Genomic DNA, 12,824 nt, shown 5'->3' with positions numbered 1-12,824 from the left:
TCACAGCCCTAATCTCTTCTAATCCTCGTATCAATTCCTGTGAAATGGTACCATGCCCACTTTACAGCTGAGGAACTAAGACTCAAAGACTTTAGCTTGTCATTTCATCCTATTTCTAAATCCCTGATTATTAACTTGCCTCTTTGTAAATTGGGGATGCTTATCATGATGTTCCTTCCTAAAGGAGTTATTTCTGAAATTACAGTTCTGTCTTTGGAGCCTTAGAAGTTACTCGTATTCCAAAAAACTTATGGTCTGAAATGCCGTTTTTATTTAGCAACCAATAATTACAGAAATGTTTTACAGGAAATTCTGCCAAAAAAAAGATAGATACATAAAATGTGAGTATAAACTTGAAAATTGTTTGACTGGAATTGACTAAAATTGTGCTGGAAAAATACCTTAAACATTTGGAGAGACAGCTAAACCATTATTTCCTTCCTCATTAAGCATTTATGTGCGGAGATAAAGGGATGGATGGAGGGACACATTCTGTTCTCAGGGAGCTCAGTATGTGGTGCAGGAAACAGATATGCAGCCATTCTTTCTTTTCTTTTCTTTTCTTTTCTTTTTTTTTTTGAGATGGAGTCTCACTCTGTCACTCAGGCTGGAGTGCAGTGGTGCGATTTTGGCTTACTGCAACCTCTGCCTCCCTGCTCAGCCTCCCCAGTAGCTGGGATTACAGGTGCCCACCACCACGCCCCACTAATTTTTTTTAGCAGAGACGGGGTTTCACCATGTTGGCCAGGCTGATCTCGAACTCCTGACCTCGTGATCCACCCACCTCGGCCTCCCAAAGTGCTGGGGTTACAGGTGTGAGCCACCACATCTAGCCGCTATTGTTAAATCAGGAGCGACAACCTGTACATTAGACACCTACACAAAGCATGAGAACTTCTGGGTGTGGGTCTGTTTTCCTCCCCACAACATATTATAGAGAATGGAAGGACTGAATCTTGTCCTGAAGAAAAATCACTGGATAAGAATATTTTTCTGTTTAATCCTCTCCTGTATCCCCACTTGTTACTCTTTATCCTTTTTTCCTTTTGATTCCAAAATTTTCTTTTCCAATGTAAAGATTCTGTAACTGTGAACTACTTCTTGAACTTGGAACTTCAAGCCACTGGTGAATTGTGAATCTCATTACTAAACTGAAAATTACTTGTCAAATTGGTGCCTAAGATTCGTTCAAGTTTCTACTTAAGCTGAACATTCTTATTTTCTAAGGCCTGCTGAGTACCTTCAGAGAAAATTTGAAGCTCAACAATATAAGTTGAAAGTGGAGAAGCAATTGGTAAGTAAAATACCAAATATGGGAAGCAATTAGGAATTTCCTAATAGTTTTTCTGTTCACAGATTTTCAAGTCAAAGTTCATTCCACCAGAAGGTCAAGAATACTCTCTACTAGTCCCCAGTTTTGTTTTTGTTTTTGTTTTTGTTGTTGTTGTTGTTTTCTGAGACAGAGTCTCGCTCTGTCACCAGGCTGGAGTGCAGTGGTGTGATCTTGGCTCACTGCAACCTCTGCCTCCCAGGTTCAAGCAATTCTCCTTCCCCAGCCTCCTGAGTAGCTGGGATTACAGGCGCCCACCACCACGCCCAGCTAACTTCTGTATTTTTAGTAGAGACAGGGTTTCACCATGTTGTCCAGGCTGGTCTCAAACTCCTGATCTCGGGTGATCCACCCACCTAGGCCTCCCAAAGTGCTGGGGTTACAGACGTGAGCCACTGCACCTGGCCCGAGTCCCCAGTTTTTAATAGCTAAAGAAAATAATGGGAACAGGCTTGAATCAGAGTCTTAGCAGTCCGGTTTCTTCCTTGGCTCTATCTCTTCTGTGGGACCTTGGACAGTTCATTCAGCCTATCTGAGCCTTAATTTCCTTTTCTATAAATGACAATTTTTAGAGTAGATGAGCTTCAAATTTCCTTGCAGTGCTGTAGTGCTTTGGTTCTATTTTGTTAAAGATTCTGCTGCACATTAAAAAAAGTGACAAGGGGCCAGGTGCGGTGGCTCATGCCTGTAATCCCAGCACTTTGGGAGGCCAAGGTGGGCGGATCATAAGATCAGGAATTCGAGATGAGCCTGACCAACATGGTGAAAGCCCGTCTCTACTAAAAATACAAAAATTAGCCAGGCATGATGGTGCACACCTGTAATCCCAGCTACTCGGGAGGCTGAGGCAGGAGAATTACTTGAACCCAGGAGGAGGAGGTTGCAGTGAGCCGAGATCACGCTACTGCACTCCAGCCTGGGCAACAGAATGAGACTCTGTCTCAAAAAAAACAAAAAAACCAAAAAACAACAACAAAAAAGTGATTAGGCCAGATATTATGGCTCATGCCTGTAATCCCAGCACTTTGGGAGGCTGAGGTGGGTGGATCGCTTGAGCCCAGGAGTTCGAGACTAGCCTAGGCAACATAATGAGACCTTATCTCTACAAAAAAAAAAACAAAAATTACCCAGGTGTTGTGGTGTGTGCCTGTAGTCCCAGCTACTGAGGGGGCTGAGGCCGGAGGATTGCTTAAGCTTGGGAGGCAAAGGTTACAGTGAGCTAAGATTGCGCCACTGTACTCCAGCCTGGGTGACAGAGTGAGACTCTGTCTTAAAAAAAAAAAAAAAAAGAAAGGCTGGGCTTGATGGCTCATGCCTGTAATCCCAGCATTTTGGGAGGCCAAGGCGGGCAGATCACGAGGTCAGGAGATTGAGACCATCCTGGCTAACACAGTGAAACCCCGTCTCTACTGAAAATACAAAAAATTAGCCGGGTGTGGTGGCGGGCGCCTGTAGTCCCAGCTACTCGGAAGGCTGAGACAGGACAATTGCTTGAGCCTAGGAGTTGGAGGTTGCAGTGAGCCAAGATCATGCCGCTGTACTCCAGCCTGGGTGACAGAGTGAGACGCTCTCAAACAGAAAAAAATATATATTTTTTAATGCTTTATAATTAAGAAAATTCTACTACTTACCACAAAAAAAACTCCCAAATACTGAGTTTGCTTAGTGATATAATTCTTATTTATAGGAAAAAGTCAAGGTCAAATCAGAAGATGTTTCCGAAATCAAAGTATGCATTATAAATTATTTCATTCAATAAATAGGGTCTTCGTCCATCTTCTGCCGAGCCAAATTACAACCAGAGACAAGAGCTAAGAAGTAATGGAGAAGAGCCTAGATTCCAGGAGCTGCCATTTAGGAAAAAAGAAATGAAGGAACAGGTTAAAAACTGTTTAATTCCAGGGCTACCCTTGTATTTCTTTGTATTACTGTTTTTTGTACTGTAATAGGGAGTTACTTCTATTTCCTACAGTGCCCCTGAATATGTCAACACCATGCTGAGTGTTATAGGGGAAACAGAGTTAGGTATTTCACTTTCTCAGATAATGCGATATGGCTAAGTTCATAAAGCTTTTCGCCTTGAGATTCATAGAGTAACCGTCCATCAGTAACAGGTTTGGGATTTGTATTAGTTTCCTGGGCTGCTGTAACAGAGTTCAACAAACTAGGTGGCTTAACACAATAGAAATGTATTGTCTCACAATTCTGGGAGAGTGGAAATAGAAAATCAAGGTGTCAGCAGGACCAAGTGCCCTCTGACACCTGTAGGGGAATCCTTCCTTGCCTCTTCCTAGCTTCTGGTGCATCACTGGCAATCTTTGGCATTTCTTTACTTGCAGTCGCATCACTCCATTCTCTGCCTTCATCACATGCTGTTCTTCCTGTGTGTCCCTGTCTTCACATGGCCATCTTCTTGCAAGGACATCAGTCATATTGAACTAAGGGCCCACCGGTATGATCTCATCTTAAGTAGTCTCATCTGCAGCAACCTGTTTTCAAATGGGGTCACATTCTAAGGCACTGGGGGTTAGGACTTCAACATATCTCTTTTTGGGGAGGAACAAAGTTCAGTGCATAAGAGGGTTATATATAAAAGTGGGATTTATAAAGTAAGTGTACATCATGAACACATTTGGGTTATATATAAAATTGAGCTCTGTAGCTAAAGCCACTGTCTCACAGGGAGTGAAGTACTGCAGCCAAAACATAAGGCAGATTATCATCTTTAGGAGCAACATATTTTTCTAACCTTATTTTATATTACACACTTTTAAAATTGTAGGCTGCAGAAAGATTATTTTTGTTATGGTGTTCATAAACATTTAAAGTTTCTGGATTGGGTTTGCTTTCCAGGAATATTGGAAGCAGTTAGAGGAAATACGCCAACAGTACCACAATGACATGAAAGAAATTAGAAAGAAGATGGGGAGAGAACCAGAGGTAAATTCATTCTTCTAGGAGAAACATTGTTCTATCGATTTAGAGCTAACTAAATTGAGCTGGTATTAAAAGTAATGATTTCCTTATAGAAAAGATAAAGTTTTATCATAGAGATAATCATGTAGACTTCTTTTTTAATAGGAAAGCTGTCAGACCTCATTGGAGCTTCAGTTTATTATGGTTTATGAGAGACTACACAAGATAATAAGGATATCTGAGATTCTCAGGAATGGCTATTATTAAAAGTACTTATTGATTGTTTCCTTCATGAATCACTCAATACATATTTACTGAGTGGCAACTTTAGACCAGAGCTGGATTAGATGCAGAAAGTCAAAAATGAGTGTAAGTTCATGCCCAGAAGGTGGGAAAAAAACAAACCCAACACACTAGCATTTTTTCAACTCTCTGCAGGGTAAGGTTCTAAAGGCTATTTAAGGCAAAATCTGAGTGCAGTTGAACTGATTCTTAAAAATCTCTTAAAGGCGCCACATTGGAAATTCATCCTTCCATCTCCCAAGAAGGTCTCTAGAGTTGGCACAGATCACTGCTTCTTCAAAAGAGCTTCACATGAAATAGCCAGCCTGTGTTTGGAAACCATGTTGTAAGAAAGACACATGGCTATTGAAACACTAGGAACACACTCAGTGCCCTGGAATGCTCTCCTAGGAGAAGCTTGCAGGCACTGAGACAGCTGTCTCCCATCCCACATGCACTTGGCCACACACTCATTGAGTAGAGCTACCATGCTGCTGAAATTGATCTCTCTCTCTCTTTCTCCCACCGCAGTGCATACAGATAAATTCATATAAGTCAAATGAATGTACGGTGCAATTCAGTTGTGTTTGCCAGGCCATGAACTAGAGCTTTCACATACTGTATTAGTCTGCTCTCATACTGCTAATAAAGACATACCCAAGACTGGGTAATTTATAAAGAAAAAGAGGTGTAATAGACGCACAGTTTCACATGGCTGGGGAGGCCTCACAATCATGGCAGAAGGCAAAGGAGGAGCAAAGTCATGCCTTACATGAAGGCAGGCAAGAGAGCTTGTGTAGGGGAACTCCCATTTACAAAACCATCAGATCTTGTGAGACTTACTCACTACCATTAAAATAGTATGGGAGAAACCACCCCGATGATTCAGTTATCTCCACCTGGCCCCACCCTTGACAAATGGGGATTATTACAATTCAAGGTGAGATTTGGGTGGGGATACAGAGCCAAACCATATCACGTTCATACTTTCTTTTATTTACCCCTGTACAGAGAAGTTAAGTAGCTCATCCAAAGTTACGTAGCTATTACAAGGCAGACGAAATATTTAAATATCTGACTCTAGGCTGGGCACGGTAGCTCATGCCTGTAATCCCAGCAATTTGAAAGGCTGAGGTGGGAGGATTGCTTGAGCCTAGGAGTTTGAGACCAGCCTGGGCAACATAGGGAAACCCTAGCTCTAAACACACACACACACACACACACACACACACACACACACACACACACACACACTCTCTCTCTCTCTCTCTCTCTCTCTCTCTTTAAATTAGCCGGGCATGGTGGTTTGCACCTGTAGACCTAGCTACTTGGGAGGCTAAAGCAGAAGGATTGCTTGAGCTATGAGCTAAAGGCTGCAGTGAGCCATGATTGTGCCACTGTACCCCAGCCTGGGATACAGAGCAAGACTCGGTCTCAAAAAAATAAAGTAAAATAAAATGAAAATCTGACTCTAAAACCCCTACTCATGTTCATGCCTGTAATCCTAGCATTTTGGGAGGCCAAGGCAGAAGGATCGCTTGAGCCCAGGAGTTTGAGACCGGCCTGGGCAACATAATGAGACTCCATATGTACAAAAAATTTAAAAAATTAGTGGGTCATGGTGGCAAATGCTTGTAGTCCCAGCTGCTCAGGAGGCTGAGGTGGGAGGCTGAGGTTGAAGCTGCTGTGAACTGTGATTTTTCCACTGCACTCCAGCCTGGGCAACAGAGGGAGGCCCTGTCCCAAAAAATAAAAAAATACAATTATAACCACTATTCTTTCTGGCATATGCAGTTCTACTTATAAATGGTTGGAATGACGAGACACATGTATAAAACAATCATAGAGTAAGCCCTGTAGGTGCACAGGAGCCAAGATGAGCAGAATGAGCAGGAAGCGGGTTTTTATGGAAGAAGTGGGTGGGGCCTAAAGAATGGAATTTGGAGAGGCAGAGTTAAAGGAGGAGAGTGCGCATTCTGAAAGAACCATGCAAAGGTTGGGACAGAGGACTGTGTGTGCTGGGAGGGGCAGCCTGAGCCCTGCAAAAATGGATAGCAGACATTGGTCAGGCGCGGTAGCTCACGCCTGTAATCCCAGCACTTTGGGAGGCTGAGGTGGGCGGCTCACGAGGTCGGGAGATCGAGATCATCCTGGCTAACACAGTGAAACCCCGTCTCTACTAAAAAGACAAAAAATTAGCCAGGTGTGGTGGTGCGTGCCTATAGTCCCAGCTACTTGGGAGGCTGAGGCAGGAGAATGGCATGAACTCAGGAGGCGGAGCTTGCAGTGAGCCAAGATCGCACCACTGCACTCCAGCCTGGGTGACAGAGTGAGACTCCATCTCAAAAAAAAAAAAAAGTGGATATCAGACATTTCTACAGAGACTATGGAGGAAGGATTTGGGAAATACTGAAGCTGTGGCGGGGAAAAGGAGCTATAAAAAGGGTTCTGTCCAGCCATTTCATCATTGATCGCGCATCAGCCAAGTAGCCTTCAGAGCTCACTCAGAACCAATCTTGTTGACTGTGTATAATTTGTGTTAAAGGAGAACTCAAAAATAAGTCATAAAACCTATTTGGTGAAGAAGAGTAACCTGCCTGTCCATCAAGATGCATCTGAGGGAGAAGCACCTGTGCAGGTAACGATGGCTATGATCAGATGTGTGTGCTTGCAGTGTGTGTGCTCTACCCCGAGTGGCTCTTACCCTTCTCTGTGCAGCAGAACCACGTAGGGAACTTTTTTTTTTTTTCTATGAGACGGAGTCTCACTCTGTCGCCAGGTTGGAGTGCAGTCGTGCGATCTTGGCTCACTGCAGTCTCTGCCTCCTGGGTTCAAGTGATTTCCTGCTTCAGGCTCCCGAGTAGCTGGGACTACAGGCATGCGCCACCATGCCCAGCTAATTTTTGTATTTTTAGTAGAGACAGGATTTCACCATGTTGGCCAGGATGGTCTTTATCTCTTGACCTCGTGATCCACCAGCCTCGGCCTCCTAAAATGCTGGGATTATAGGCATGAGCCACCACCTTTTTACCAGAACTTTTAAAAACTCAGATGCCTCTCTGTGCCCCAGATGGTCTGGGATGAGGCCCAGGCATTCTGTCTGCAGAAGCTTGCTGGGTGATTTAGTAAGCAGCCAAGTTTGAGAACTGCTGCTATTTAGTATAAGAACGTTCCACTCTCTGGAGGGTCTAAGTCAGTGTATCAGACACATTGGTCAGGAAATCTGAGTCACGTTCTCTTCCATTTCAACCTTATGTTTTTGGTGGAGGTAAGAGCCTGGGCAGAGTTGAAATAACAAGTAAATCTCAAGAGAGTTTTTTTCCCTTCTGAGAAAAGGTAATGCAATTATAATACAAGATGAATCTGTTGATTTCAACCAATTCTGAGAATTATTAAACCTGTGAAATGACCTGATAAACAATGCTTTTATGATTACATAAAATAATTACATAAAATGTTTTACTTTCCAAGGAGTTATATTTATTTTGCGAATAAGAAGCCCAAGTGTGCTTTTATTTTTGCTTAGTAAGAAGATTCTCAATGATTTGGCCCATACTAAGAATTATTATTATCTTTTTTTTTTAGATGGAATTTTGCTCTTGTTGCCCAGGCTGGAGTGCAATGGCACGATCTTGGCTCACCGCAACCTCCGCCTCCCAGGTTCAAGCGATTCTCCTGCCTCAGCCTCCTGAGTAGCTGGAATTATAGGCGCCTGCCACCGTGCCCAGCTAATTTTTGTATTTTAGTAGAGACAGGGTCTCACCATGTTGGCCAGGCTGGTCTTGAACTCCTGACCTCGGGTGATCCACCTGCCTCAGCCTCCCAAAGTGCTGGGATTATAGGCATGAGCCACCCCGCCTGAGCGAATTATTATTATCTTTATAATTAGAGTAATTCTCTGTGTTTTAAATTATATTTATTATTAGAGCTTGGTCCAGAGTCAACTAGAAATGGAAAATCCTCAAGGTATTATAAACTTGTCATTTAAAGGTGCCAGTAGGATCACAGTCACATTCCATGAAAACACGGCTCAGATGTTACAGACATGTTTTTCTCTCACATTTTTTAACCTGGTTAGAGTAAATCCAGTGCCTTAAAGTTTTTAATAAGTCAGGTAATTAAAAATAAGCCACTGGAAGAACACAAACAAATGATGGTACCTTGCCTCAAAAAGTTCGTATCAGGAATTGGATGAATAAAATTTTGTATATTTTATGCAAGAGGAGTAACTTTGAAAGAAAACACACCAAAATGCCAATGGTGGTAATTGGTGGTATCTGGATTGGTGTGAGTAGGAATGATTATTGTCTCTCTACTTTTTAGATTTTTTATAAGAAGGTTACAGAACTTTTACTACAAATATGTATAATAAAGTATCCGTTCCTTAGTTCTGTCAGCACTCTAATCAATATCTTCAAACAAAAAAGCCATCTGAAAGACAGAAATGGTGGCACGAGACTATAGTTCCAGCTATTTAGGAGGCCGAGGATCCCTTGAGCTCAGGAGTTTGAGACCAGCCTTGGTAATATAGTGAGACTCCGTCTCTAAAAAAAAAGAAAAGGCATCTGATATTTCCTGAAGGCTCCTCCAGAGCAATCCAGCAGCAGATACCTTTGCAAACTTTTGTAAAGGAAATAATTATCACTTAATTTGTCTAATTTTTGGATTCAGGTTTTAATTATCTTTTTTGAAGGGAATATGCAGCTATATAATAAGACACTTTAAAAAAGTCTCTACTTGTAGAGTTATCTTTCCAAAATACTGATTTGAACATTATTTCTCTACACGACAATCAATGGCGACTGCCATTTTTCTTAGCATGGCATGCTAGACTTTTGTGAGTTGTTCCTAACAGAATGTTCCAGCCTCATTGCTCACATTTCCCCCAAACATACCCAAAGCTCTAAACGTCTCAGATTACTTTTTAAAGCCCTACTTATTTAAAAAGACATCTTCCTTTTAACCTCCAGGCTTTTGTAAAATGCTTATTTCTCTACTGAAATATCCCTTCCCTCTCTTCTCTTCTTGCAGAACACATCTATCAGACCTCCTGGTGAAGTTTCTAGCACAGCTTTTTTCTCTTTCTCCCTTAGAATTAATAACTGCCTCATCTGTATTTCCACAGCATTTCCAAGTACTTCATACACCAGCCTGTGTCGGTTTGAAGCATTATTAGCTATTTGCCCTGCAAACTTGGGAAGGGTTTTTCTGCCTTGCAGTAGTATGAAGTCTGAAATCAGGACTATGACTTATCTATCTTACTGATATTTGTGAAGTTGGTTGTCTGATTTGCTTGGATAGTCTGGTCATCTGAATTGTACAATAAGTGCTCCATTACTTTACTTTCCTTAAAATACAACGATCTCAGATTCCAACCCCAATCTACTCCAGTGGGTGGGACATTCAACCTTAGTGTGCTGTCAAGCTCTCCAGGGTCATGTCATCTGAAAGGCCCTCTTGGCCCTGTGAAGACTGATTAACTGTGTAGCCATGGAGTCTGGGATCTTGAGGCAGGAACCCTAGGCTGGTGTGCAGTCTCTTGCTCACTACTCCAATGTACTGCCACAGATTAGGACTTGAGTCCGCCATCTCTTTAAAAAAAAAAAACAGTTTTATTGAGATATAATTGATCATAATAAACCACACATATTTAATGTATATACTTTATAAAATTTGGCATGCACACCCATGAAACCCATCACCACAATCAATATAGTGAACATATCCATCACCTGCAAAAGTTTGTTGCGCCCTTTTGTAAACTCCTCTCTCTTATTCTCCCTACTTCTCCTCCCATCTCATCCCCATGCAATCACGGATCTGCTTTCTGTCACTGTAGGTTAGTTTGAATTTTCTAGATTTGTTTGGATTACATAAATGGAGTCGTGCTGTATGTGCTCTTTTTTCTGGCTACTTTCATTCACATAATAATGTTGAGATTTATCTATGTTGCACATATTAATAGTTCATTATTATTCTTTATTGCTGAGTATATTCTATTGTATGAATGTATCAAAATTTATTGATCCATTCACTGTAGATGGATATTTGGGTTGTCTCCAGCTTTTGGCTATTATAAATAAAGCTGCTAGGAACATTCATATACAAATCTTTTTTTTTTTTTTTTGAGACAAGTTTCACCCTTGTTGCCCAGGCTGGAGTGCAATGGCACGATCTCAGTTCACCGCAACCTCTGCCTGCTGGATTCAAGTGATTCTTCTGCCTCAGCCTCCCAAGTAGCTGGGATTACAGGCATGTGCCACCACGCCCGACTAATTTTGTATTTTTAATAGAGACAGGGTTTCACCATGTTGGTCAGGCTGGTCTCGAACTCCCGACCTGAGGTGATCCACCCACCTCAGCCTCCCAAAGTGCTGGGATTACAGGTGTGAGCCACCGTGCCTGGCTATCATGTACAAATCTTTATGTGGTCATATGCTTCTTTTCTTTCTTTTGGGTAAATACATTGGACTGGGATGGATGGATCATATAGTAGGTGTATATTTAACTTACAAAGAACTACCAAATGGTGTTCCAGAATGGTCGCACTGTGTTACACTCCCCTTGACATTGTATGAGTGTTTCAGTTCTCTCTGTGCAGCTCTCTCCTCTTTGGGTCTTTGTCTTTCAGACTCTAGCACCTTATACCCCCCAAGCCTTGTCTTATCAACTCAGGGAGTCGGCCACACTCATCTTCGGTTTCCATCCCTGCACCTCTTCAGTTCCCCATCCCCGCACCATGGCTTGCAAACTCTCTCAAGACAGGAGGCTGGGGCAGTTGCAGGGCTTGTCTCATTGGTTTTCTGTTTCTTAGGGATTACTGTCTTTCATTGCTGGATGTCTAATGTATTAAAAACCATTTATCTATTATATGTTTGATTTGGCTCTTTGGTTGTTTCAGGTGCGGAATTAAATCTGGTTTCTGATACTCTGTCTTGGCTGAAAGCATACGTTTTCAGTGCCCACTGCTGGAGAGGGGTGGAGGGCACTCAAGAGTTCCATTTGGACATTGAGTTAGAGAAGTTGTGAGAGTTTACATACCTGCTCTGGAACCTTTACCCCACTGTTCCCTCTGCATGGAAAATGCTCTCCTCAGACTGGCATATGCCAAGGTCCAATATCATTCCGGGGCTTAAATTGATTGCCAGATAAGCTTTGCCTGTATTACTCTCACTCCCTACTCATTTTCTGTCCTGTTATCCTATTTTGTTCCCTTGATAGCACTTAACACTTTCTGAAATTATGTCATTCGTTAACTCATTTATTACCTATCCTACTCCAGTAAAATGTAATTTTCGTGTCAGCAGGGACCTTTCTGGTCATGTCCACTGTGCTAACCCATTTTGAGGGTTTCTGGCCCCTGGGGAGTGCTCAGTGTGAATTTGTGGAGTGAATATTAAGATGAAGATAATGCTAAGTAGGCAGTTGGATATGTGAGTCTGGAGCTCAGAGGAGAGGAAAAGTGAAGCCTGAAGATACACATTTAAGAGTCTCTGCTTAACAGTGGCGTTTAAATCCATAGGAATGAATGAAACCCCTTGTATTAGGGAAGAGAAGAGCAGATGGCCCAAGATAGGATGCTAAGAAACCTCCGAATATGGAGTTCACATCTCAGTTGTGCCTTTGAAATTCTTGTCATCCACTTTTAGTTTTCTTCTCTTCCTACTTGAAATTGCCTGCCAATTTTCAGAGCCCTCTCCTTCCTTTATACCATCATGAGTTGCGCACTTTGCTTATTTTCCTGATTAAGATCATAAGCCTCTTAAGGGAAAGATCCTGTAGTCAAAATTACATTCTTGAATTGAATTGGGTTGGACTGGAGTGGACTGGAGTGATAAGTATTGTCACATTATAGAATTCCACCCACTGAAGTGCAAGTGTTAAATGTATTAATATTTCAAGTTAATGGATACTCTGCCCAAGTTTTTAGTTAATTATTATTAACTTTCCATTATAAAAGCTTGTTTTTGTTATTAAATCAATCATCAGATTTAACACAGAAATCAACTCATGTAAACATACAGTGAGAGAATTGTATTTTTCTCTAAATTTTCAGGACATTGAAAAAGACTTGAAACAAATGAGGCTTCAGAACACAAAGGAAAGTAAAAATCCAGAACAGAAATATAAAGCTAAGGTAAGAAATACTTTTGTCTTTGGGTTCCATATTAAATAGCTGGCTGGGGAGCCACCTTGTGATCTCGGTTGCCTGCATGATTTTAACCCTAGTATTTTATAGAATTGCTCTATTTTGTGATATGAGACCAATGGTTTTAAGAATCTATAATGTCAAACA

The 12,824-nt window shown here is 41.8% G+C and overlaps 1 protein-coding gene across 14 annotated transcripts in view; it reads left to right on the top strand.

The window, feature by feature from the left end:
• NEK5 (NIMA related kinase 5) overlaps window positions 1–12,824 on the top strand; it is an 89,290-nt gene that overhangs the window by 38,533 nt on the left and 37,933 nt on the right. For 11 of the 14 annotated variants that reach the window (XM_009427003.5, XM_063792590.1, XM_063792588.1 and 8 more), the window contains 5 exons: window positions 1,228–1,294; window positions 3,094–3,210; window positions 4,184–4,270; window positions 7,074–7,166; window positions 12,585–12,665. In XM_009427003.5, coding sequence (XP_009425278.3) covers window positions 1,228–1,294; window positions 3,094–3,210; window positions 4,184–4,270; window positions 7,074–7,166; window positions 12,585–12,665 — 445 coding nt within the window. The remainder of the gene's footprint in view (window positions 1–1,227; window positions 1,295–3,093; window positions 3,211–4,183; window positions 4,271–7,073; window positions 7,167–12,584; window positions 12,666–12,824) is intronic. The other 3 variants (XM_054664977.2, XM_016925321.4, XM_016925322.4) reach the window with 2 other exon arrangements.

Source organism: Pan troglodytes, chromosome 14 (genome assembly GCF_028858775.2).
Source record: "Pan troglodytes isolate AG18354 chromosome 14, NHGRI_mPanTro3-v2.0_pri, whole genome shotgun sequence".
Lineage (NCBI taxonomy): Eukaryota > Metazoa > Chordata > Mammalia > Primates > Hominidae > Pan > Pan troglodytes.
The sequence above is the reverse complement of the archived record's forward strand: the minus strand, read 5'-3'. Positions and strand labels throughout refer to the sequence as shown.